This window comes from Mytilus californianus, unplaced genomic scaffold (assembly GCF_021869535.1).
Source record: "Mytilus californianus isolate M0D057914Y unplaced genomic scaffold, xbMytCali1.0.p SCAF_11, whole genome shotgun sequence".
Lineage (NCBI taxonomy): Eukaryota > Metazoa > Mollusca > Bivalvia > Mytilida > Mytilidae > Mytilus > Mytilus californianus.
The window spans coordinates 17,298,454-17,324,258 of NW_026262593.1; the positions used below are offsets into that span (position 1 = coordinate 17,298,454).

Here is a 25,805-nt window from a genome sequence, read left to right on the forward strand (position 1 = left end):
ATTTTGTATGTAATAATTGAAGCCATTTCGAAATATAAGAAATCTTCACATAGTCGGGAAATTTTCAATTCAAGTTATTTCATTTGAAAACGTTAAAAAATATAGATCTTATTCGATGTAAAATGTGGCGTTCTTGGATATCAAAACCCCGTTTAAATAGGGTTTGTCTACTTTCGTCTATTGTCGAACATTCTATAATCAAGGATTTGTACAAATCCTTGCTATAATATAATGAATCGCGTCGCCAATATCACCACAATTACATAAATTACAAATACAATCTTCTCCTAAATATTTTGAGTCGAAACTGAAGTACCAAATCTACAAAAAGAATCACTATTTTTTATAGTAGTAGGCGACGAAAACTAAACTGTTTATAATCTTTTTTTTTCTCCTAAATTTATTGAAACTCTTGAAATGATTTAACATTATCTATAGACAGCTTACAAATTCAAATCTTTTTAGAAGTATATGAGTGTATAGTAATAATTTGTTCATTAACCCCCCTTTTTTCTTCTATAAAATTACATTGTAATCGATTTTATTTCCAAATTTGTGTTTGCTAGGATTGACACTTAGAACGTACAACATAAAGTAACAAGTAAAAAGTCACGATTCAGTTTTGGGATATTTTTTTCTTTGAATAAACTTAATTGTAAAAACGTTGCAGCATTTTTCTGAAATATTTTTAAAAGGAAACGGACTTGTAAACAAAATTTATTTTTTAATATTAATATTGAACAATGATTGTTAAGAAAACAATCTGCCAAAGTGGTTTGGTAATTAACTGGTTTCATGCTTTCAAAAATGTCTCCTTTTTATAAGTTTTTGATAAAAAAAAAACTATTTGAAGGCGAATTAATCATTTCCTCAACTAAATACATTTATCTATAAATAAAGTCAATTTGTCAAGAACTTTCTCTCATATATTTAAACAATTGTAAAATAATTAATTTAAACTTTTGTACTGCGACTTTCTGTACGTTTACCAATACTTATTCCTTGTTAGGTTTTTTCATATCCATTTACGAATACTTATAATGTGATAATTTTCGGAAGCTTTTATCCTATTTTCATATCAAACAACCATGTTACCCGTAGAACGGAGTTAAGTGCAAATTTAGGAATTTAGTACTTAAAATTTTCAACAACAAAATTTTATACTTTCATTTACCTGGATTTTGTTCTACGCTTCGAAGCCGCCACCCTGTATCAAACATAGCCAACACCTCGCATGGCGTATTCACGATGTTGAGGGATTGACAATATACAATCAAAGTTAGCAATATACAGCAAGTAAGTAATTGGGTGTTGAATGCCAGTAGATCTGAATTTGTAAATTGAATTTAACCTGTTTAGAATGTATATTGGTGAATTGTTTAATAAAATTACACACATATGATAATCTGGGCTGATATGCATAAAACCACTTTAAGTTCAAAGTATCAATGAAACTGGGTCTGCATGAAAAAATGACTTATCACATAATACCAGAACCTATGTTTACTGTTAGATGATAAGAAAATATAACTGTAGGCCTAGTTTACAAATTATTTATTCTTTTAATTTCTATTTGACTGTCTGGGTGCTTCTTATGTGTTTTAAATATTTGCGTTTTGTATGCTATAGTTAAGTTTTATAGACTGTTGTACGTCATTTTGGTCGTTTTTAAGTTTTTGCCATGGCGTTGTCAGTATGTCTTCGACCTATAAGTTTTATATAATCTGCATCTCTTGTGCTGTATTTTAAAATGTATCTTTACACATTCATCATTACACCAAAAAATATGAATAAAGCTTTCGTATATATAAAAATAAGGAGATGTGGTATGATTGGTAATGAAACAACTATCCGGGATATTTTGAGACAAAGTGCACGTATCAGCAGTCAGCCGAAACCACTAAGCGTTTTGCATCCATACGTTGTTTTTTTTCGGGATACTGACTGCATAGTAAATTATCAATGTACTAGTTAGTTAATGTTCTCGAGGGATGACCCTATTACAGAGACATATATACCTGAGACTACTATAACACATGTGTTATAGTAGTCTCAGATATATACACATATGTGTATATATGTCTCTGCCCTATTACGTGTCAGTAACATTCTCGACACGGTTCATTTTTACGGCGGCTCAGTTTTGTCTTAAGAATAAACATAATTGATAAGTTTCTTTCCCCTGCATTCCTCGATCGCACTTGTAAATAGCACATTGTCATTGGTCTCAAGACATTGGTACACTATACGTTACAACACTTGCCGTCAGTACTCAAAATTGGAAAAATATTAAATAAGAAGGTATAGAAAATTAATGCATACACACTATTATCAACCACAGACATGATGTTTTTCTCAATTTGCCTAAATCGTTATTCCGCAATACAACGAGGGTGAAAACCCACCACTTTGAACACAGTCACAGGCACCGGCATGTTGTGAATTTGAAAGTTCAAATAGGGGGGGGGGGGGGGGGGGAGGGGGCCCGGGCCCCCTTTCTTGGGAAAAATTTGGTTGATTATATAGGGATCACTGAAGCATGACTGGAGCCGGCCCTCTCTTATGAAAAGTTCTGGATCCGCCACTGCATATTCATAAAATAAACCAACATAAAATTATCCAAAAGATGAATAATACTTAATACTTACGACTAAGATTGATTATAAGTATACTTGAGTCGGTTTTACAAAAAAAAAAATACAAGTAATCGTATAAAGTATACTGTATTGTACATGACTTAATTACTATCAATATTATTTGTAAGTTTTTTTGTGAAACTGACTGCTGAATTGTTTTTCCATGCTTATGGTACATCTAAGTCGTATGCTTTTTATAAAACCACCTCCAGGGTGTAATGTCTGCTCGCCCATAGAATCTGTTTGTAGATATAGGAAGATGTGGTATGAGTGCCAATGATCGAGTCAACTATCCATCCAATTCACAATTTATAAAAGTAAACCATTATAGGTCAAGGTACGGTCTTTAACACAGAGCCTAGTTTTTATCAAAAAATAAATATATTGATATTAATAGTATATAGGTTAAATAATTTATTCATACATTTTTAATTGACTGACCTAGAATTATCATGATTATTGAGGAATTTAAACCATGCATTCCTATTTTTAAAAAGGGACAAAAATAAAATTTATATATAATAACAGGGTGATACAAATGAGAAAAACTCAAGAAATTGTTTTCAATTAAGATAAATACATGCAGTAAATAATGGTTTCCAGTTGTTTTTTAAAGCAGAGGCAGATTTAATTTAAAGTTGGAAAAAATTGTTTGTACCAACAAAAATAAATACACGAAGTTAATCCAGAATTATGTGTTTATCATTTTTTTTTTTTATGTTTAGGTTGCCAGCAAGATGAAAAGAACAATGCAGTTCAAAAGTCAAAATGTGGATAAGCTGCGGTACAAGGTCCTACTTTTGCAGATTTTCATATTTTGCATGAATGAATTTGAAGTTTATATCATGGAGGGCAGAGAAAGAAAAGAAACACTTCAATTTTCCTGCTTCTGAAAGATCTTGTTCGGTAAGTTTTATGCTCTGTTTTGATAGTGTTTGTGCGTCCATCTGTCTTTCTCTAATTGTATTCACTTAAAGTTTTTGGTTACAGTTCACCATGAGACTGAACTTCAGTTAGTAACTTGTGGTTTTACATGTATATACTTAAAATTTAGTACTTTAAAATGTTCATGTATTTTTGTCGAGCCTGCAACTTTTGTCGCAGAAAGCTCGACATAGGGATAGTGATCCGGTGGCGGCTACGGCGGTGGCGTTAGCTAACTTCAAAAAAGCTTTTTATTTTAGAAGGTGGAAGACCTGGATGCTTCATACTTTGTATATAGATGCCTCATGCATGTCATGATACCAATTCTGTCTGAAACATGTCCATTGTCCTTGACCTCATTTTCATGGTTCAGTGACTACTTGAAAAAAAAGTTCAGATTTTTTTGAATGTTAATTTCTCTCATATTATGAGTAATATGATAACTATATTTGGTATGTGCGTACCTTGCAAGGTCCTCATGCTCGTCAGAGAGTTTTTACTTGACCTAGACCTCATTTCATGGATCAGTGAACAAGAACTTAGTCTTAGATGCATGATTTTTTTTATTAGTTGTTAGTGGCTTTGTACTAGCTGTCAGTAACTGCGAGTACTCTCAGATCCCGGCCACGTCCACTTGTATTTGTAGTATTTGTATTTTTATCCATCTGATGAGTTAAGCCTCTTTCAACTGATTTTTATAGTTCGTTCTTATGTTGTACTGTTACACCACTGTCCCAGGTTAGGGGAAGGGTTGGGATCCCGCTAACATGTTTAACCCCGCCACATTCTGTATGTATGTGCCTGTCCCAAGTCAGGAGCCTGTAATTCAGTGGTTGTCGTTTGTTTATGTGTTACATATTTGTTTTTCGTTCATTTTTTGTACATAAATTAGGCCGTTAGTTTTCTCGTTTGAATTGTTTTACATTGTCATTTTGGGGCCTTTTATAGCTGACTGCAGTATGGGCTTTGCTCATTGTTGAAGGCCGTACGGTGACCTATAGTTGTTAATTTCTGTGTCATTTGGTCACTTGTGGAGAGTTGTTGTCTCATTTGCAATCATACCACATCTTCTTTTTTATATTTAAGGTTAAGTTTTGGTGGTCAAGTCCATATCTCAGATACTATAAGCAATAGGTCTAGTATATTCGGTGTATGGAAGGACTGTAAGGTGTACATGACCAACTGGCAGGTGTCATCTGACCTTGACCTCATTTTCATGGTTCAGTGGTTATAGTTAAGTTTTTGTGTTTTGGTCTGTTTTTCTTATACTGTATGCAATAGGTCTACTATATTTGGTGTATGGAATGATTTTAAGGTGTACATGTCTAGCTGGCAGGTGTCATCTGACCTTGTTATCATTTTCATGATTCAGTAGTCAAAGTTTAATTTTTGAGTTTTGGTCTTTTTTTCTAATACTAAATGCAATAGTTCAACTATATTTGGTGTATGGAAACATTTTATGATGTACATGTATGTCAGTCTCGCAGGTTTTATTTGACTTTGACCTCATTTTCACGGTTCATTGCTCAGTGTTAAGTTTTTGTGTTTTGGTCTGTTTTTCTTAATCTATAAGCAATAGGTCAGCTATATGTGTTGTATGGAAGGATTGTAAGCTGTACATGTCTGCCTGGCATGGTTGATCTGCCCTTCACCTCATTTTCATGGTTCATTGGTCAATGTTTAGTTTTCTTGGTTAAGTCTGCTTCTTAGACAATGTTAGAAACTATAAGCAATAGTTCAATTGTATTTAGTATATTGAATGATTGTAAGGTGTACATATATTTCTTGTCAGGTTCATATGACCTTGAATTCATTTTCTTGGATCATGTTGAGTTTATGTGATAGTTGTAGTAAAGCTTTATATTTAGGACTATCAACATGATATCAATGATTAGTAAGGAAGGCGCAACATTTCAGCGCGTGCACTCTTGTTTATACATTATACACCACATTTACTGTTTTTACCCTGATTTTATGAATCACTGAACATAAAAATGTCATAATGTGAAATTATAGTACATTCTTAGGATAAAGTTTTAGGTTAAGGTATATAGCTTACCATAAAGTTGAATTTCATACACATGTTCATTATGTGTTGAATTTTTAAATTCAGTGCCAAACTAAGATTTTGAGCCTGATTACATGATTGACTAGACATTGACACATGCTAGTGTTTACCAGGCATGGTGTCCTGTATTAGGAATATGTCATGTACTATAAAGAACGTTAATAGTACTCGCTGAGTATGGAGTTTTTGTGAAAGTTTAATATTAGTGAGATTTTTGCATGACATCCTGTCAACTGCTTGTTGATCATGTTTATACATGTCTTAAATTTAATATCTGACACATTGGTGTTTTGTGAACTTGGAAATAAGTTATTTGATAGAATAATAATGTTTTGAGATTATCAAAATAAAAAATATCCCATTTTTACTATTAATGATTAAGTTTTAAAAAAAAGAAGATTTAGGATATATGTATAACCATATATAAAAATGAGACAGCAACCGAACAACACAAAAATAAGAAAAAAAAACAATATAATTTTTTATATCAATGTTATAATTTCCAACATGTCCAAAGAGTTCAATGTATTTTCTAATTGAAATAAAACACAAGTGGAACTCTTTCAGAACTTCAGAAGCTTGAAGAAGTGCTGTTTCTATTGTTGGTTTTCTGTATAATATATTGCAAATTCTTGTGAAAAATGGAATTTTATTGTAATTGCCTAAAGTTTTAACATTGATCTATATATATATATATATATAACTGGGGAAAATACCCAAATGTTATAAAGAAGAATACATAAATTGATTGTTATATAATATTAGAATAGGAAGATGTGGTATGTTGCTAATTTGACAACTCTCCATCAGAGACCAAAGGATGTAGGAGGTTAGCAACTGATGACACTGGACAACCTTCAACAATCAGTAAAATCCATACCGCATAGCTATTTTTATTGAAAATCATATGTTATTGCTACATGTATGCAAACAATTTTTTATTATCCATAACTTCGGATTTTATTGGTTCTTTTTCAGAAGGATTGAAATTCATCACTTACAATAAAAAGAGAAAACACAGAAACAAGACCAAAATAAATTCAAAGACAAAAGTCAGATCAGTTATTATTTTCATCACTCAGTCAATGAATTGAAGTTCTATTAAATATCTAAAGATATTAAAACCACAATAATGACTATGTTCTGTGCTGAATGGCCAAAAAGTGGACTATACATTACGATCACACAATGCTGGATGATAAGAAACTATTAATTTTTTGGGTGGAGGGATATCCTGAAAAAAAAAATAGATTTATGTAAAAAGCTACTAGTATGTTAAGCCTATTAATAGAGTTTTCATTGATTTCAAATGGGAAAAATTGTGTTTCAAAAAAGTATTCTAGAATTCATAAATAAACATATATTGATACTTACATTATCTGCTTTGTTGTTTAAAAGTTTAGTTTTGAACAGTTATAGAACAATATAATTGCATTAACATTTCCAAGGAAAAAAGATATTCAACTAAAAAGATTCATCTTAAAACAATTTACTACCAAACAGAATTCATTGTAACATACACATTTATTTACTGTATATTTATAATTTGAATCCCATAGGATTTTATTTTATCCCATGTGTCCCATGGGATATTAAAAATCCCATGGGATAATTATAGTCCCATGGGATTTTTTTTGTCCCATGGGACAACAAATATCCCATGGGACTACAATTATCCCATGGGACCCCAAAAAATCCTATGGGATTTAACCAAAATCCCATGGGATAATGGTCAATCTCATGGGATTTGCCCTATCCCATGGGATATTGAAAATCCCATGTTTTTCTAAATCAAATTACAAAATATCTATAATAATAACAGCAGAAAAGCAATTAAATTATTGAATCCCATGTAATTCCGCACATTTTGGTTATATACACGACACTGTAGCTCTAAGGAGAGGCGGCGGCGGATTTGCAAATGAGTGTTTTGCAAATTAAAAGTGTCCAGTGTTTTTACATTGTGTCATAGGTCAAATTTATTTGTTCAGTGTATGTTCAATGGTGTTAATGTGTCCTTTGATTGAGTTAAGCTATTTCAGTTGATATTTTATAGTGTGTCTTTCTATGTTGTGATGTTACACTATTGTTTCAGAAAAAGGGCGAAGGTTTGGTACCATTAAAACGTTTAAACCCGCTGCATTTGTTTGCACCTGTCCTAAGTCAGGAATCTGATGTTCAGTAGTTGTCGTTTGTTGATGTGGTTCATTAGTGTTTCTCGTTTCTCGTTTTTTATATAGATTAGACCGTTGGTTTTCCCGTTTGAATGGTTTTACACTAGTAATTTTTTGGGGCCCTTTATAGCTTACTGTTCGGTGTGAGCCAAGGCTCCGTGTTGAAGACCGTACTGTGACCTATAATGGTTTACTTTTATATATTTTGACTTGGATGGAGAGTTGTCTCATTGGCACTCATACCACATCTTCTTATATCTATATAAACAAAAAAGGAACTTAATAGAATAGCCAAACCATCTAAAGCCAACTTTGTCTGAAGAAGTTGAAAGTAAAGAAGTAAAGATTGTAGGGCTGACTTGAGGGTTAAGAAATCAAAGGTCCTTTAAAATTGCATGCTCTTTTGTACAGTTTGTGTATTGACACTGGAAAACAACTGTTTTATGATTTCTGAAGCTATGGGACTTCTTGATCACATCAAATGTTTCTTCACGAGAGACAAAGTACAGAATAGGATCATCATTTGTGTTTCTCAGAGCAGTTCACCAGCACAGTTTGTTTAATGCAAGGGGACAAACTTTCTCCAATACTTTTTTCATTGTATGTTAACGATTTTTAAATGGAATTTCTAAGTAATGGTAATTCGCAGTATAAAGTACATGAATGGTCTTTATTTTGGCTTATATATGCCGATGACATGTTTGTTTTCTGATTATGTAAAAGGTACTAGTATAAAAAAAAAAGTAGACTCATTGGTGGCCGTCGGCTATTTTATTACTCTTTGGCCGAATGGCTGTTTCTTTAACACAATCCCCATTTCAATTCTCAATTTCATTAGACACAATTTGATTGTACACTCGTAAATGGAGTTTAACAATTCTATCACACAATTTATATTATTTAGAAAAAGTGGTTATGTGAGGGTAGAAAAAAGATGGTAATGTTATTGACATTGTTGATGAAATCTGTTACTTAGGAGTACTGTTGATTTATAACTTTACTTTTTTTTGAAACTCAGAAACAATTATCTGAGCAAGGTAGAAAAGCGGTATTTTCTTTGAAATCAAAAGCATCATCCTTATATTTGAATATTTTCACATACCTTAATTTGTTTGATACATATATTAGTAGTAGTTTATGCTATGGCAGTAAGATATGGGGCTTTCATAAAGCTCTGATATTGAAAAAAGTTAATATTTTGCAAAAATATGATGGGCATCAAACAATGTACGACAAATGCAAAGTTCTTTATAAGTAAAGCCTTGGTCATTTTGATAGGCCGTTAGTCTAAATGCCACATGTCAAGCTAGTCAGTTGGAGAATCAAAGATACATAAAACTAAAGACTTATGAACATGAACCACACAATGTGGGTGACTGTAGGTGCTGCAAAAGGGTTATCAGACCCTGCCTTACTTGTAGCACATACTACCTATGATCATTTACTCCACCATAGTCTACTAAAGGAAATGCCTAGTCAGGAATATGATGGTTGTTTTCCATTCATTAGATGTGAGCTTTTGAATTTACCATTTGATAAAGGACTTTCTATTTCTAAGTTTCCATGCAGTCCGGAATTTTTGTTATTTTACTTTTAAGATAGGCCCCAAACTGAAAATGCCAACAGAAACAACATTGCACTTAATTTGTTTGAATATTTAACCCTACTACACCCAACTTTTGAAAACTAGATGAAAGTTATAATGTACTGGAATGAAAATGGGATATTGTTTTATTCAAGGTTTTTGTTTTATAGATATAAAAAGATGTGGTACGAGTGCCAATGAGACAACTCTCCATCCAAGTCCAAATTTGTAAAATTAAACCATTATAGGTTAAAGTACGGCCTTCAACACGAAGCCTTGGCTCACAACATTTTAACTATTTGCAAATCCTTTAGAATATAAGTATAGGTCTCCTCTTGGATAGATCCGATCCATATCAGATTCTGGCCATTTTACGGTTATTGTTGCTTTTTCAGATCTTCGTTTGTGTTGTGAGTTTTCAAAAAATGTTGCTCGCAAAACCACTTATGACTGCTTCTAGTTCAGTTAATTGACACAATTCATGTTTTTAAACAATATCTTTACATAGCAAATACAGTATATGTTCAACGTTCACAGAAATAAAACATTTCCAAAAAAATCAAATAAATATTTTCACAAGGTATGTTAATATATTTAGCAAGGGTACATTATGTTTGTGTTTTATTTTTTAAACTGATAATCTTGAACCACATATTGTTGTGCTGATGAACATTAATTGATTAAAGTATTACAAGAATATAATAATATATGTCTTTGTCAACAGTTAGTAAATAGCTGTCAAAATTCATTTTGAAATTAGTAATTACTGGTAATAAATGGGCAGTTTCAGGAATTACTTGTATTAACTAAGTACATCAGGAATTACATGTAATTCCTACATTTTAGTAATTGCATGTAATACCTAATTTCACCTATTTACTGTAACATATATATATTAAAAAATTCATACACAAAACGAGTTTTAAAAGCAGCATTGTCTAGCGCTTTTTTTCATCTTGGGAATTTTCAAGACTATGAACATCGTTATAGAGAACACACTATTAGTAATAGTTGTACATGTAACTGTTATGCATTTAGCTTGGCGTCAAACACTTTAATGAACTTTCTTTCTAGTTCTTTACGGTATTCCTCTGTTGGAACCGTACATTTGAAGAACGGAAAATTTTTTAATTTCCCTCCAGCGCAAATGTCTAAATGTTCGCTTAACGGAATTTTTCTATACTCGGGTTGGCTTATTTGCTGTTTATGGGTCTTGACCCGTTCGCGCACACCATTTCCTGTTTGACCTATGTAGTTACATTTGACACATTTTATACAAATAGAGTACATTTTCTGATTTACAAGTCATATTTGCGTTTACTGTAAATTTCCTTCCATTTTTGAAATATTTCGTACTGCTGAGTTCTAAATAGTTATAATTGTCTCTGAAACATACTCCACAGCGTGAATTGCCACGGATGATATGCTTTCAACTATATTGAATCGAGCATTTGTAAGTTGGCATTTTAAATCATAATACTAATGTTGTGTTCCCCATAACGACGTTCATAGTCTTGAAAAGTCCCAAGATTGATGAAAGCGCCTTTTTTGTGTCTTTAATTTTTGATATATATTTATGTGTACCGCTTAACAACAAACTTTTTTGTATGTGTATAATTATATATATATACTTTTTCACTTTTTTGTTCTTTTGGAAAATGTTGTTTGTACTGTATTTAGACCCCTCTACCAAGAAATTTGTTTTACATGCACACGTATCAAAATTGCGGTTTTTATCCAACGCAATCATAGGTTTGAACGTTGTTTTCAATTTAGACTTGATTATATATACATATATATATACAAATCGTCTAAACATCAGCCCAACAATGTTATTTCTGTAAATTTGCTTTCGCAATTTTTTTGTTCTTCCCTCGCCGGGATTCGAACTCATGCTACTGAGATATCGTGACACCAAATCGCCTGCACTGTATCCGACGCGCTAGACCACACGACCACCTAGGCTTCACAATAATAAAGCTTTTGGTGGCCGGATGTTACCTTTCCTCGTCAGTTTTAATCTAGCGTCGTAATACAGTACATGATATATAAGGCATGAAGATGGAATTGTTACAGATCAGCAGAAATATCTATTGTAAAGGATCCTACAAATGAATGCAAGATACAGTCACAGAAATAATTATATTTATAAGTACGTCTGAACCAGTGACAACTCTACAACAGATTTATCCATCGGATCACCAGCAGTGATGGTGATACATGGCTGTGTACATTCTGTATATACAACTCGTCTAAACATCAGCCCAACAATTTTAGATCTGTAAGTTTGCTTTATATATATATATATATATATATATATATATATATATATATACAAGTCTAAATTGAAAACAACGTTCAAACCTATGATTGCGTTGGATAAAAATCGATTATACGTGTGCATGCAAACAAATTTCTTGGTAGAGAGGTCTAAATACAGCACAAACAACATTTTCCAGAAGACCAAAAATGTGAAAAAGTATATTTTATCAGAACGATTGCCGAATAAACGGATCACAAGATATAATAAAATGGATCTTTATTCAATTGATTAATTTGATACCAGACATAAAACAATAAACTCGCGGAAAAAATGGTATACTGCACGCATGAGGTGCAAAAATGTGTACATCATATTTGGATTTCGACAATTAATGTCTCGTCAGTGATGTTAGGAATCGAAACGGTATTTGGAAGGCTATATAATTTACCTCAACTTAGGATAGACTCTTGAATTTTGAAAGTTAAGAGTCAAAATATGATGAACGGATCATATAAACCCAAAGGCAAATATAATACAAGCCAAAACGAAAAAAATATAAACAAGTCTAAATCGAAAACAACGTTCAAACCTATGATTGCGTTGGACAAAAACCCCATTTTTATACGTGCGCATGCAACACAAATTTCTAGGTAGATGGGTCTAAATACAGCACAAAAACATTTTCCAAAAGACCAAAAAAGTGAAAAAGTATATTTTAACAAAACGCATTTGACTAGCAGGCCGAACAACGGATGTTCTTAAACCCTGCTGACTGCCATTGACGATTGCCGAATAAACGGATCACAAGATATAATAAAATGGATCTTTATTTAATTGATTAATTTAATACCAAACAGAAAACAATAAACTCGCGGAAAAGATGGTATACCGCAAACATGAGGTGCAAAATTGTACATCATTTCGACAATTAATGTCTATTCAGTAATGTTAGGAATCGAAACGGTATTTGGAAGGCCATATAATTTACCTCAACTTAGGATAGACTCTTGAATTTTGAAAGAGTCAAAATATGATGAATGGATCATATAAACCCTAAGGCAAATATATTACAAGCCCAAACGAAAAAAATATAAACAAGTCTAAATCGAAAACAGCGTTCAAACCTATGATTGCGTTGGATAAAAACCGCATTTTTTTACGTGTGCATGCAGAACAAATTTCTAGGTAGAGGGGTCTAAATACAGCACAAAAACATTTTCCAAAAGACCAAACAAGTGAAAAAAAGGATATTTAATCAAAACGCATTTGACTAACAGGTCGAACAACAAATGTTCTTATATAACTAAGTATAAATTGAAAACAATGTTAAAACATATGATTGCATATGAATCCAACGCAATCACAGGTTTGGACGTTGTTTTCAATTTAGACTTGTTTATAGTTATGTATATATATATATATATATATATATATTATATATATATGTAAACACCATACAATAGGAGAGAAAGTACTGCTGAGAATGGAAAGTTGACATTTAGAATGTTGAAATCATAAAATTTGTCAGAGATTCTAGAATGAAGTCGTCTATCTGTGTCAACATCGAGGAAATAGTCATGATATGAACACATGATGAAGCAAATCTTCTAGGTTGGATTATATTCCTTAGAGTTCAATGGAATATATAAGACGCAAGCACTCACTCAAATGGGAGTTATTGAAGGACAAGACATCATCATTATATCTGAAAGAAAATTAAAGAATTTTGCAAAGTATTTGTTTTGTCTTTCAGCAGATTACGAATGAATTCTCCTTCGTATTAGTACAAAAACAAGTCGACTAATAGGGGTGCAAAGTCGCCGACAACATATATGATTGAGTGAAAATTCTATCAAAATATTCAAACTTCTTGAACTCAAAAATACAGTAAAATCCACTTGAAACCCCGCTAAGAAACAAATTAGACTGGACTCTCCCAGTTTCCCGGTTTAACATCAAAATTCAGTAGACTCCCCTTTACGACCCTATATAAAATGAGCAGAGGTTCCCATTTACCCAGCTATGCTGGTCTGTAGGACATTATAATAATAATCATGCTTATACTTTTGTTTTGAAAAACAAATGATGTTAAGGGGGCTCGCGGGTTCAAATTTTCGCGCCAACTGCGCAGGAAGTTGCGCATCGATATCGTAAGTCATCCTATTGTCGTAATTGTCAATAATAATTTATTTTGATTATTATTAATAATCTATTTGATTTAAATATATAACAAAATAATGTTGTTATCGAAAACTGTAATTCTAGAATTTTACAAAAAAATTTATTGTTATTTTCATTGTTGTAAATGCACTTCCGTTTTGTGGTAATGGCATGTTCTTGCCGGCGTGAGAAGATAAACACAAGATAAATCACAATAATTGAACACGTGGGCTGCTTTTCATGAATACTGAAACAAAGATCGAAAATGTGTGAACACGATCTTCATTTTAGTAGCTTATGAAGCAGTTTCACACTTGTTTTACACTAGAAAAGTACCCGGAAATATGCGTAAAATGTATGTAATATTTTGTAAACAAACTATGAACATAAATGTAAGTATTTTTTAAGTTTCTAGCGATGCGATCCTTCGTTTATTAAAGATATATAATTTTTACATCGTGTTCGAATGATCCCAGCACAAGAATGATTCACGACCGTAAAATCATTTGAAAGTTATTTTTTTAACGGAAATGGAAAAAAAAGCAAAAAACAGGGACAAACATTAATGTGTTTTATAAATTTAATTATATAAAATTGAGAATGGAAACGGGGAAAATTACATGTCAGGACAGCAATCCAACCAAATAGAAGATGACCTGTGGCCACTATGGGTATAATGGGTCTTCAACACAGCGAGAAAATCAGCCCCTGGAGGCAGGGTCCAGCTAGCCCCTAAACAAAAATGTATTGTCCAGGGAAAATGGACGTCACACTTAACGCCAAAACATATAAATGAACCAAAAATTAAAATACATACAAGACTAAAAAAGACAAGAATTTCACGACTTGGGACAGGGACTGGTTGGAATAAGCAAAAACACAGCAATACCCACACTAAAATGAGTGATGCTCAATGTACAATGTACTTGTGGTAAATGTTATGACACATTATTTACAGACCACTTAGGGTCCAGGAGTCGTTGCACATTACCATGGTTAATCTTACAACTAAGATCGATAGTATAATGTAATTCATGGTGTGTTGACTAAATCACCATTTATTTGCAACTTGGCAGTTGTGTTATATATAAAAAAGAAGATATGGTATGATTGCCAATGAGACAACTCTCCAAATGACCAAATGACCTTCAACAATGAGCAATGCCCATACCGCATATATAAAGTCAGCTATAAAAGGCCTCGGAGTGACAAATGTAAAACAATTCAAACGAGAAAACTAACGGCCTAATTTATGTACAAAAAATGAAACAATAACAAAAATGTGACACATCAACAAACGACAACCACTGAATAACAGGCTCCTGACTTGGGACAGGCACATACATACAGAATGTTGTCTACATCAGACACCATAAGTTAATTAATACTAATGACTATTTGATTTTTCGGGGAAAAAGGCAGGAGTTTCTATGGCAAACAGAATTTTCATTTACCCTGTTGTTAGTTTAGATTATTAGTCCCCTACTGACGAAGTCGAATGGGACTTTTGGTTTGCACTCTGTCAGTCTGTCTGTCTGTCCATCCATCAGTAACCCCACCACCCTCTTTTTCAAAAAATCTGGGTCCCTCCTGTAGATTATTCATGTAAAACTTGGCACATATCATACTGTGTTGATTATTTAATGATAACATGGATAAGGTGAGGTGCATACTGAACTATATATTTCAAACAATTTACTGTTGTATTAAAATTTTGTTCTCTTTTTTAAATTCTATGTCAAATGTCTTAATTAATAAAGTTATATCAGTATGTGTTTTGCTAGAACAGTACACTTTTCATGGACAGAATTAAAAAGTTAGATAAATTCAAATCAGGCTATGCTTATAAATTAGTTGGAATTGAAAAAGGGGGGTACATGTAATAGTTCTTATAATTATTTTCACAGTGCCAAAATGTAAAAGGTTATTCAGGTTATTTCATTGATTCGTTACTTTTATAATTTCTTTATTACATACAAATGAATGTACATGTTTTGTATTTTTAACATATGGGAAGTGAACATCCATATTTTGAGTTAGAGCTGGTAGATAGTCTATGATTTTAATATATATTTTTGCCTAAAAGTAGAACATTATATAAAAAAAAAGATGTGGTATGATATCCAATAAAACAAAAGAACAAATGACACAGAAATTAACAACAATAGGTCACTGCACCGCATTCGACAATGAGCAAAGCCCATACCACATAGTCAGCTTTAAAAGGCCTGTAAAAATTTAATTGAGAAAGTGCAAGTCTAGTGTGTTTTTTTATATTTTCATTTACCAGGTATTGTCTGAAAGAAATGCAGGTAACAAAATGTTACAAATATGTTTCCAGGATTTCGAAAATAGAGGCAAAAGGCTTCCCAAACTAGGCAACGGTTGAAGTGGGACATGTAAAAAGGCTATGAATTAACCATATATGTACCTCCCCTAAATCCACCTCTTTAAAATAATGAAATAATTTTATTTTCAAACTGAATAGACATTTTTTATAGACTTTGCATGACCTTAGACATGTTAGAGTAGGGAATTATAAAAGAGTTGACAAAGTAAATATACAATCTTTATTTTAAAAAGACAATACTGATATATCCATTTTAATCATGTAGCTTAGCCTGGGTAGTTTATTTTTTACATTAATTTATTTAACAATGTTAAATGCCCTAATATATTATGTAGCATGTATGTAAAGCAATTGAAGAATCATTCAGTGTATCAAGGATTCAAGATTTATTACAATTATTCAAAATTTTTAATTAATGTGTGCCTGAAAAATAAAAGATTATCAAAAGAAGGTGGCTTTACATGCATGATGCATGACATAAAAATGTTTTTTTTTTCTACCAATTTAAAATTTTTAAGGTTTTTTAATTCTTCCACATGAGTATAAAACGTGCTTGGCCATGTATACTTGAATAGAAAAAAAAATGACAGTGCAAGGGCTGTATAGCCAGTCAAAGTCGTTAAAAACTCCCATCATCATCACGATTGAAAAAAGTTATTTGGTCAATTTAGGCAATAACGCATATTTACACATAAAAATTAATACAGAAGCTATAGGAAATAGATTGTTTTTGCATATGTTAAGAAGTACAATGTATGCTAATGCAATATATTTTTCAATTTTTAGTGGAAAACTTGCTTGTAATGTTAGTCCCAATTGTCATACACATGTTCATTGTATTTGGTGAACTTACTATCCTACCAAAAAAAATAAAGGTAGTATATGAAATGAAAAAGGCACACTTATCAAAATAATTTACTGTTGAGAACTTTATAAATCTCAAAAACACTGTTTTAGCATAAAAAACATGTATGCACTTAAATTAATTGTAAGAGGGAGGAAAGGGGGGGGGGGTGACAGGTATTTGCATAACTGATTATACAGAACAGGATTTTTAAAAATTGGCACACTTTGAAAAGAAAATCATAAGGTTATATGAATAGAATAAACCTGTGAAATTGGCGTGCTACTAATCAAACCATGCAATTCAACACTTTTAAATTAGTTAATTTTTTGGGGGAATTTATTGAATCTTAATAAGTAATTTATGGGAACTGAAATTTGATCATAAATGAGTACTTTTGTCACAATAATGCATGTTGTTATTTATATTTATTTGAAAAAGTTACCAAGATTGGATTTTATTATGCCCTGCCACAAATGTGGATGGATTATATAGATTGATACTAGTATACCTTTGTCAGTTCATAAGTATGTACATCCCTTTCCAGTAAAGTTTTGCATTTATCTCTATTTCATAGAAACTAATGGTAATATATCAGTGATATTTTTTTCTCCACAGACATCTTGTATACTAGTAGTACTATACATTACTTGAGTCACTTTGACCTACATTTATTGCTTTTGTGTCTTTGGTTACCGTTAAGTCTTGTGTTTAGGTTCATTTCACAGAAACCTATTGTGATATATCATCACTACAGTATTCTTTTATGATACCACACAGGTCATCAACAATTTGATTACTGTGACCTACATTTAATGGCAGGACATCCTGTGTCTTATAGACACATTTTCTATTTAATACAAATCTAATAACACACTATTAAACCTGAAATTTTTTATGTATGTAATTTCAAAAGCATAAAACGGATAAATTGACAGATATAAAAAAAGTATTATATGGCGGGTGTATCAGGTTCAACTATCTCATGTATTAATTTTTATACATAAACAAGTACTAGGAAATGAAAGAAGAATTTGTCTATGTCAAACTTAGATATGCTCCTGTAATAATTCCATTATACAACAAACATAGAAGCTGTCCTGTGTGCTATATTTGTCAGCATTGTGTTTAAAATTTCAAATATATATAAAAAGGTGGGATATACGGGGCATTATTGCCACTGAGAAAACTTGCCACCAGAGACCAAAAGAGATAGAAGTTAAGAGATACATGTATATGCCCCCCTATGGCCTTTAACAATGAGCCAACTCCATACCGTTTGGCAAGCTATAAAACCAAATGACAAATGTAAGGCAATTCAAACATGCCAAAACAGCCTGATTTATGTACAGAACACCAATAAAATAAAAATACCTTGCAAAGTTTCATCAAAATTGGAATACTAATGTTAGAGGTCCCTGAGGTGGGATATTTATTGCAGATGGGGGATTGTCTTGTAAACTGAAAAATCAGTTTAAGTCAGGTGTCTGAGTGAGTCTCTAGGTTTCATAAAAAAGGCAAGTTTTATTACAATCAAGCAAGAGATACTAAAATTATAAACTGAAACCAGTGGTATTAAACAAGTGAACGGGCAGACAAACTAAGAACTATTTGCCTCAAGGATTCCACAGTCCATATAAATATGCAGGTTCTAAAAACAAACACACCCCTATTGTAATAGATACTGCCTGCTCATTTTTCAAATTGTTTGGTATTGAATTTGAACTGAAAATTTAAAAAAATCCCAAAAATTAGTGATTTTCCATTTTGACTGCTGGTTGCCATGGCAACCAATATGCAAATCAACTGTTTGGAAATGTTATATATATTATATATTGTCTTACATGTATAGAAGGTATAACTAGTTTTTATAACCAGGTCTTTCTATATCTGGTCTCAAAATTAGAAAAATGTGTAAAAGACAGAGTTATCTCCCTTTTTGAAATAATACTCATTATTTTTAATGATCTACATTTTTTGTCTTAACTAGACGGTGACTTGTTGATTTTATTTTTTATTATTTAAAAAGACTATTTAAGCAACAGAAAAAACACAAACATTAAAAAATCCTATATTAGGTTTCATGAGAAATTCTTCAAAAAAGATGGCTATGCATTCATTTCCCTATCATTTCTATAGTAATCTTGAATGAAAACCAATAAACTTGAACCCTTCAAAAAAATTTAACTAGACGGTGAACCCATTTTTTTATTTTTATTTTCCACTTAATATATGATAAATTTGATTTATAAAAAGTATTAGCCAAATCCTATATTAGATATTTATACCACCCAGCCACCTTAACACTCTTTTGTCAGTGTGTTTTCCATTCGTTTGATGTGTTTGAGCTTTTGGTTTTACCATTTGACAAGGTGCCTTTCGTTTTGAATTTTCCTCGGAGTTCGATATTTTTTGTTATTTAACTTTTTTTGTCCTTCAATAATTCAAAATCTTTAAGGAGTGTATATACTTTCTAACAAACAGTTAAGGTTATCCATCAATTAATATTGTCATAAAGCGAAAAATCTTGTTGTAGGATATGAATAAGCCACCCCTTTCTGAGTGTCTTTCAAGGAACCCCTTAGTAGACCTAAATGCACGATCGAACAAAATACCTTTAAACACAATTGAACATGTAAGACTAACATGCTGTAGAAGTGCATTTGACAATCGATTTCTTAGAACGGAAAAGTTACATTGCGGAAAGTGACATCAATAAAGAAATTAAAGAAGAATAACAATAACAACTACCATTATAATTATTATAGTAATAATAATAATAACAACAATAATGATAATAATAATAATAACAATAACAATAATAATGATAATAATAATAATAACAATAATAATGATAATAATAATTATAATAATAATTATAATAACAATAACAATAACAATAATAATAACAATAACAACAATAACAATAACAATCAATAATAACAATAATAATGATAATAATAATAATAACAATAACAATAATAATAACAATAATAATTATAATAACAATAACAATAATAATTATAATAATACTAACAATAACAATAATAATTATAATAATAATAACAATAACAATAATAATAACAATAACAACAATAACAATAACAATCAATAATAATAATAACAATAACAATAACAATAATGATGATAATAATAATAATAACAATAACAATAATAATAACAATAATAATTATAATAACAATAACAATAATAATTATAATAACAATAACAATAATAATTATAATAATAATAACAATAACAATAATAATTATAACAATAACAATAATAATTATAATAACAATAACAATAACAATAATAATAACAATAACAATAACAATAACAATCAATAATAATAATAACAATAACAATAATAATTATAATAACAATAACAATAACAATAATAATAACAATAACAATAATAATAACAATAACAATAACAATAATAATAACAATAACAATAGCAATAATAATTATAATAATAATAACTATAACAATAATAATAATAATAACAATAACAATAACAATAATAATAATAATAACAATAACAATAATAATAACAATAACAATAATAATAAGAATCATAATAATGATAACAATAACAATAAAAATAATAATTATAATGATAATAATAATAATAACAATAATATTAATAGTTATAATAATAGCATAATAACAATAACAATAATAATGATAATAATAATAATAATAATAATAATAATAATAATAATAATAATGGATCGATTGGTGTTTAATTTATGTGCAGTTGCAAATATTTCTTGCTTCTTTAGAACCACAAAAGAAAGGAGGAAGAAGTAGAAGATTCAACAGATATTATTCAAATAGGCGTTTAGAAAAAAAGTTAAAACAGATTATCCTGAAATTTTTAAACATAAATGTTCATTAGATAAATATTTTAACGAGTGTTAAATTTTCATGTTTTACTCTTTAAACAATTAGCTATTTTTTTATACCAAAAGAAATTTAAAACCGCAAATCAATGTAACACATGCTCGCACCAATCGTTATCCAAATGATATACAATTTTCCCAGAATTTATCATCAAGGTTTTTGGTTTATTGACCTAGAGTTGAAATAATATTATGATTTTGGTAATTGTAGAATGTTTGTTTGGGTATTTTGGCATCTATCTGGAAAGTATTATTTTCAAATTCTTTGAACATGACATGTTTTTGTTTTTATTATTATGACCCTCTACTGTAATCAATAGTTACGTTTATAGAGAGTGAATTAATGACAATACGAACATAGTAAGTCATATTGGATCTCTATCAATCTAATAGACAAGAACTGGTTCATAGGTAACATTTTAATTTATTCCTTTCATGATCGAAGTATGAAATAAGAAATATCAAATGCTATATCTAAACATTGTTCTTCCATTTCATGGTAAGACGAATTAAACGTAATTGAGCGGTCTTTTGGATATTAATAAAATTATGTATGCATTTTGTAGTTAGCAAAAATAATATGTATACAATTTATACTTCTAGAGATACAATCTAATTATTAATGTATGAACTACACATATACGTGTATAGAATAAAAAAAGTATTTTTTTTTCAAATTAATTGCGATTTCTCGAAATTCCGTTCAAACAATTTTGCTTTACATCTGTCCTTCTTGTTTCAGCTTAAAGTACAGTGATTTGATAATGGTAAGTTATACTGATATATATTGATGATTTTTTTCAAATAATGGTCACGATTTTTATTAGTCTTCAGAATTTTAAACATGAAAACATATCGCGATTAAGTGTATTGTTTTGTTAGAATAAAAGATTAGAATAGAAAAAAAATATCAGAGTAAGAAAAGCCCAAATTCATAAACGTTTTAAAAAGGTCTTTCACAAGCAGTTGCTTAGTTCGAGAAGGCTTAAAGGTTTATTTGAGGTATAAAAATATTTTCCCCTACACCTCCCTTGGCCAGTAGTAGGATCATGTTGAGGGTCGTCTGGTAGTTCTAAATTTATAAATATGCAACCGTGTCCGATTAAATCCGGACGTTAAGAATAATGCCCTAATGATACCTAAAATCACAACGCCAATGTCGCCATTCCATAATTAGTGTGCATTAAATGCAACCATTTTCTAGGCATCACTCAGATCTTTTAAGACTTAAGGTTAGCTGTATCATACAGTGTTCATGAAGAAGAAAAAATATTGTTTACTCCTAAACATGAAATATGAGCATGACAAGATGCGCGTACACGTCAATTTGAAAGCAAAACATTTAAAGGGACACCTAGAGGTCACCCTACGGTTTCCAATTGACAATGACTATACAATGTGTCAACCTTTTAATCGTTCCTAGTATAGAACAGTTCTAAATGAAAAAAAAAAAACAAATAGCACAGATCTGCCAATATCACCGATGTCCCAACAAAATAAAACAATTTGATAAAATACCGACAATGGATGTGTACAATGACTATTTTACAATTATAAAGAATGCATTTGATTTCAGGTGAATTTTCTGTTTTCTTTCATTGTTGCCTGTACCGTATGCTCGTACATAACGGGTGAGTATAAGATCAAGTATATGCTCAGTTTTGTTATTATCATATCTTCCTTCATTTGATTTTGATGGAACATCAAGCCCGTGATGTTGGAATAATAGTTCCAATCCTACCTACGCGGATCAGTTAGTTTATAAGTAGGCGTTAACAACTAGCTCCATCCCAGTCATTTTCAAAATGTGAAGGTGTCCTGCGTTATAGTAAATTATATTATTTATCACAGTCAGCTCAGAGACGTAACATGTTTTCATATTTTTCTTTAGAAACAATTGATGACTTGCAAGTATTAATAAAGTTGTGCTATAATCTATTTATCAAAACCAAAACCAAACTCCAGACGCATCTTCTGAAATAATTCAAGTCTTGTGGTAATACTTTATGTTGCTGTTAACGTATACTGACAAATTAATTTGCATAAATTAAATTTCGAAATTAGTTATATCAACGGCTCTTATTTATCTTTAAAATTATTGCACCCTTTGATTAATTCAAAACGATTTATTATGATAAGAGAACCAAATAGAAATATAATTGTATATGTAACATTTTTACTTGCATTTGACAGCCGACTCAAGCATAGAAAAGAGAAACTTAGTGCAGTTCCGAAATCAGATAAAGCATGTGTTCGGATCTAAAAGAGTAAGAGAACTAATTGGTTATGGGTGTTATTGTGGATGGGGAGGAAGTGGTACACCGGTAGATGGCGTTGATAGGTATATATATCATACTACTATGACTGTTTATTCCTTGTCAAATCATTTATTCCAAAAAACCATCTAAAAACGTGCATAAGCTTTACTTAGGTCTTATGATAACAATATAAAAGTGTGTATTGTTTTCATGACGAAAGAATTTTTTCAATTTTTAGATGTTGTCAAGTACACGATAATTGCTATGGCAGAAATTCTAATTGCTCCCCAAAATGGAAATATTACTCGTACTCATTCCAGGGGAATAGAATGATATGTAAAGGTAAATAATTACTTTTGTGTTTTAGAAATATGACTAGAAAAAAAATATGATAAAATGATAAAATAATAAAAACAACGGTATGGAAAAATTGTGTAAAAGATTACTTCGTATATGATGCGCAATGCAAAATTCCTTTCTACGTTTCACGAGTAGCAAATATATATCTATTCCTAAATTATAAAATTACATGTATGTTTCATAAGAACCATTACTTTTGATTGGCTGTCAACAATCGCGAGGAATTTCAAAATTATATTTCATTTCTAAAAAAAAATGCAACATTCGTGACTGCACGTACTTCCATGACAACCTCACAACAATGCATAGAAAATCAAACGAAAAGCTTGACAGAACTCATTTTTTCCATGATTAATTGTATGAATTGAATGCTTCCTTTTGTTATTGTATAGGATTGTGCTTCGGTCAACGGGTTTAAAAGCATTCAATCTTAATAAAAGGGTCCACAGAGGGCATTTGAATAAATAAGATTGATTGATTGATTGTTGGTTGCTTAACGTCCAGTGGCAAATATTTCATGCATATTCAGGACGAGAACAAATCAACAATAAATACAATAGGTAGGTCTGTAATAGAGGCGTCAGGGATTAAGGTCGGAGGAATTTAGACTGCCACTGGAAATGAGGGTATATTGGATAGGGACAGAAGTTTAGCCTTGCAACAGGTCACCTACGGACCCTTCAAAGAGTTGTTGCAAGGATTCTTAACGTGCAAAGAACGTGGAACTCTCTTTACACGAGGCATCGGATTTAACGTCTCCATTCTGACCGGACGTGGCTGCAAATTTGTACATCCCGCACAGCCAAACGGACGCCCCACTTTAGCAAGGGTTTTACTGCCGGTCGGAGAAAGACCAATGGTGACCATACTTCTATTCCCCAGTCACTCTTGGGGTGTGAATAAATAAGAATCATAAAAAAAATAATAATTATAAAATAAATTAAAAAATTAAAAATATTCAAATTCAAATCATTCTGTTTGATTAGTTATAAAATGTACATGAACTCCAAAAGGAATGTTCTAAAATTTGTCGACTTAAATTTTCTTTACTTTATTTAAAAGATAAAAAGCTGTTTAATGTCTCATGTTTTATCACTTTATTAACGATAGGTTCCTTTGTTTCTAATTTTGATTAATTAATTCAGGGTAGATAATAGCTGATACATGTCCTTATTTCGTTTCCTTTCTTAAAACTTTTTTAATGGAATTAACGGCTATCGTATTTGATAATATATCTGTTTCTTATTTGAATAATTTGTTAAAAATGGAATACCACTTGTTAATGGTTAAAAATTGAATGTTACTCGTGTTTAGAGAAATGACAAGGATTGCTTTAAATATATAAATGTGTTTCATACTTTTATGTTTATCTGTTAAAATTTTCAGAACTATTTTCTTTTTTAGATAAATCTGGATCGTGTAAACAGAATGTCTGTACGTGCGACCGGGATTTTATTCACTGCTTGCAAAGAAATACTTTTCATCGTTATAATATGAATCGTTGTTGAAAATGACGTTCATTTAAAATTCGTCTAATAAAAATATAATAAACAGTGCTTCACATTTGATTGTTAATTGATGCCAGATCTATGACATTATCTGTTTATTTATTTTGTTTTGTTATAGATGCAGGACAACTAATAACTAGCTATGGTGTACATACACTCAATATTGTTGACGAATGTTAGTTATCCTGTAGTTGACTTTTGGTTATATGCGTCATTTAATTTCTGTTTTATTGACATATCCCAAACATCTCCTTTTAAATTCCTGCGCTAAGCAATTCATCAGTATAGCGTTTACGCTTAAACCTTACACAGCGAACATCGTATGGTGCCGATAGCTGGCTTGGTAAGGAATACATCTCCCTCATGCATAGCTTTGATTACTTGTTCGGCTTTGACTATACATGTTGTTTTATCAACTCTTCATTTCTTAAATAAGGTTTGGATTTTCAAATAGTTTGGCTTCAGGCATCACTGAGGAGACATTAATTGTTGATATTCGTATCTGGTGCAGTTAAATTGGTACCGTTACGGTTGTTTGTACAAGCACAACATTTGGTTAGTTAAAACCATGTACACGCGTCTGTGTACTTACCTCCCATGTTGCCTTTCAAGACCATATCTCGTAAAAGTAAAACGCACAATAGAAAAAATTGCACACAATAACAAACACATAATAAACAATATAGATTATCCATCTTACATTTTCGTCTTGTTTGTTGATGTGACACTTTTCAATACCACTTAAGAACGGATGACGGATGATGCAT

The 25,805-nt window shown here is 31.0% G+C and overlaps 1 protein-coding gene and 1 long non-coding RNA gene across 3 annotated transcripts in view; both read left to right on the plus strand.

The window, feature by feature from the left end:
• The window catches only part of LOC127719686 (basic phospholipase A2 Cc2-PLA2-like), a 202,494-nt gene extending 177,408 nt beyond the window's left edge, over positions 1-25,086 (plus strand). Inside the window, exons 2-5 of the mRNA XM_052225925.1 lie at positions 22,489-22,543; positions 23,106-23,253; positions 23,409-23,512; positions 24,935-25,086. Coding sequence (XP_052081885.1) covers positions 22,489-22,543; positions 23,106-23,253; positions 23,409-23,512; positions 24,935-25,038 — 411 coding nt within the window. The 3' untranslated portion in view covers positions 25,039-25,086. The remainder of the gene's footprint in view (positions 1-22,488; positions 22,544-23,105; positions 23,254-23,408; positions 23,513-24,934) is intronic.
• Positions 834-7,006, plus strand: LOC127719692 (uncharacterized). 2 transcript variants are annotated; one of them, XR_007990455.1, is made up of 3 exons: positions 834-1,296; positions 3,362-3,542; positions 6,607-7,006. It is a non-coding gene; the product is annotated as an uncharacterized LOC127719692 (long non-coding RNA). The 2 variants fall into 2 exon arrangements; XR_007990454.1 differs by lacking the exon at positions 834-1,296 and adding an exon at positions 2,063-2,301.
• Positions 25,087-25,805: the final 719 nt, after the last annotated feature.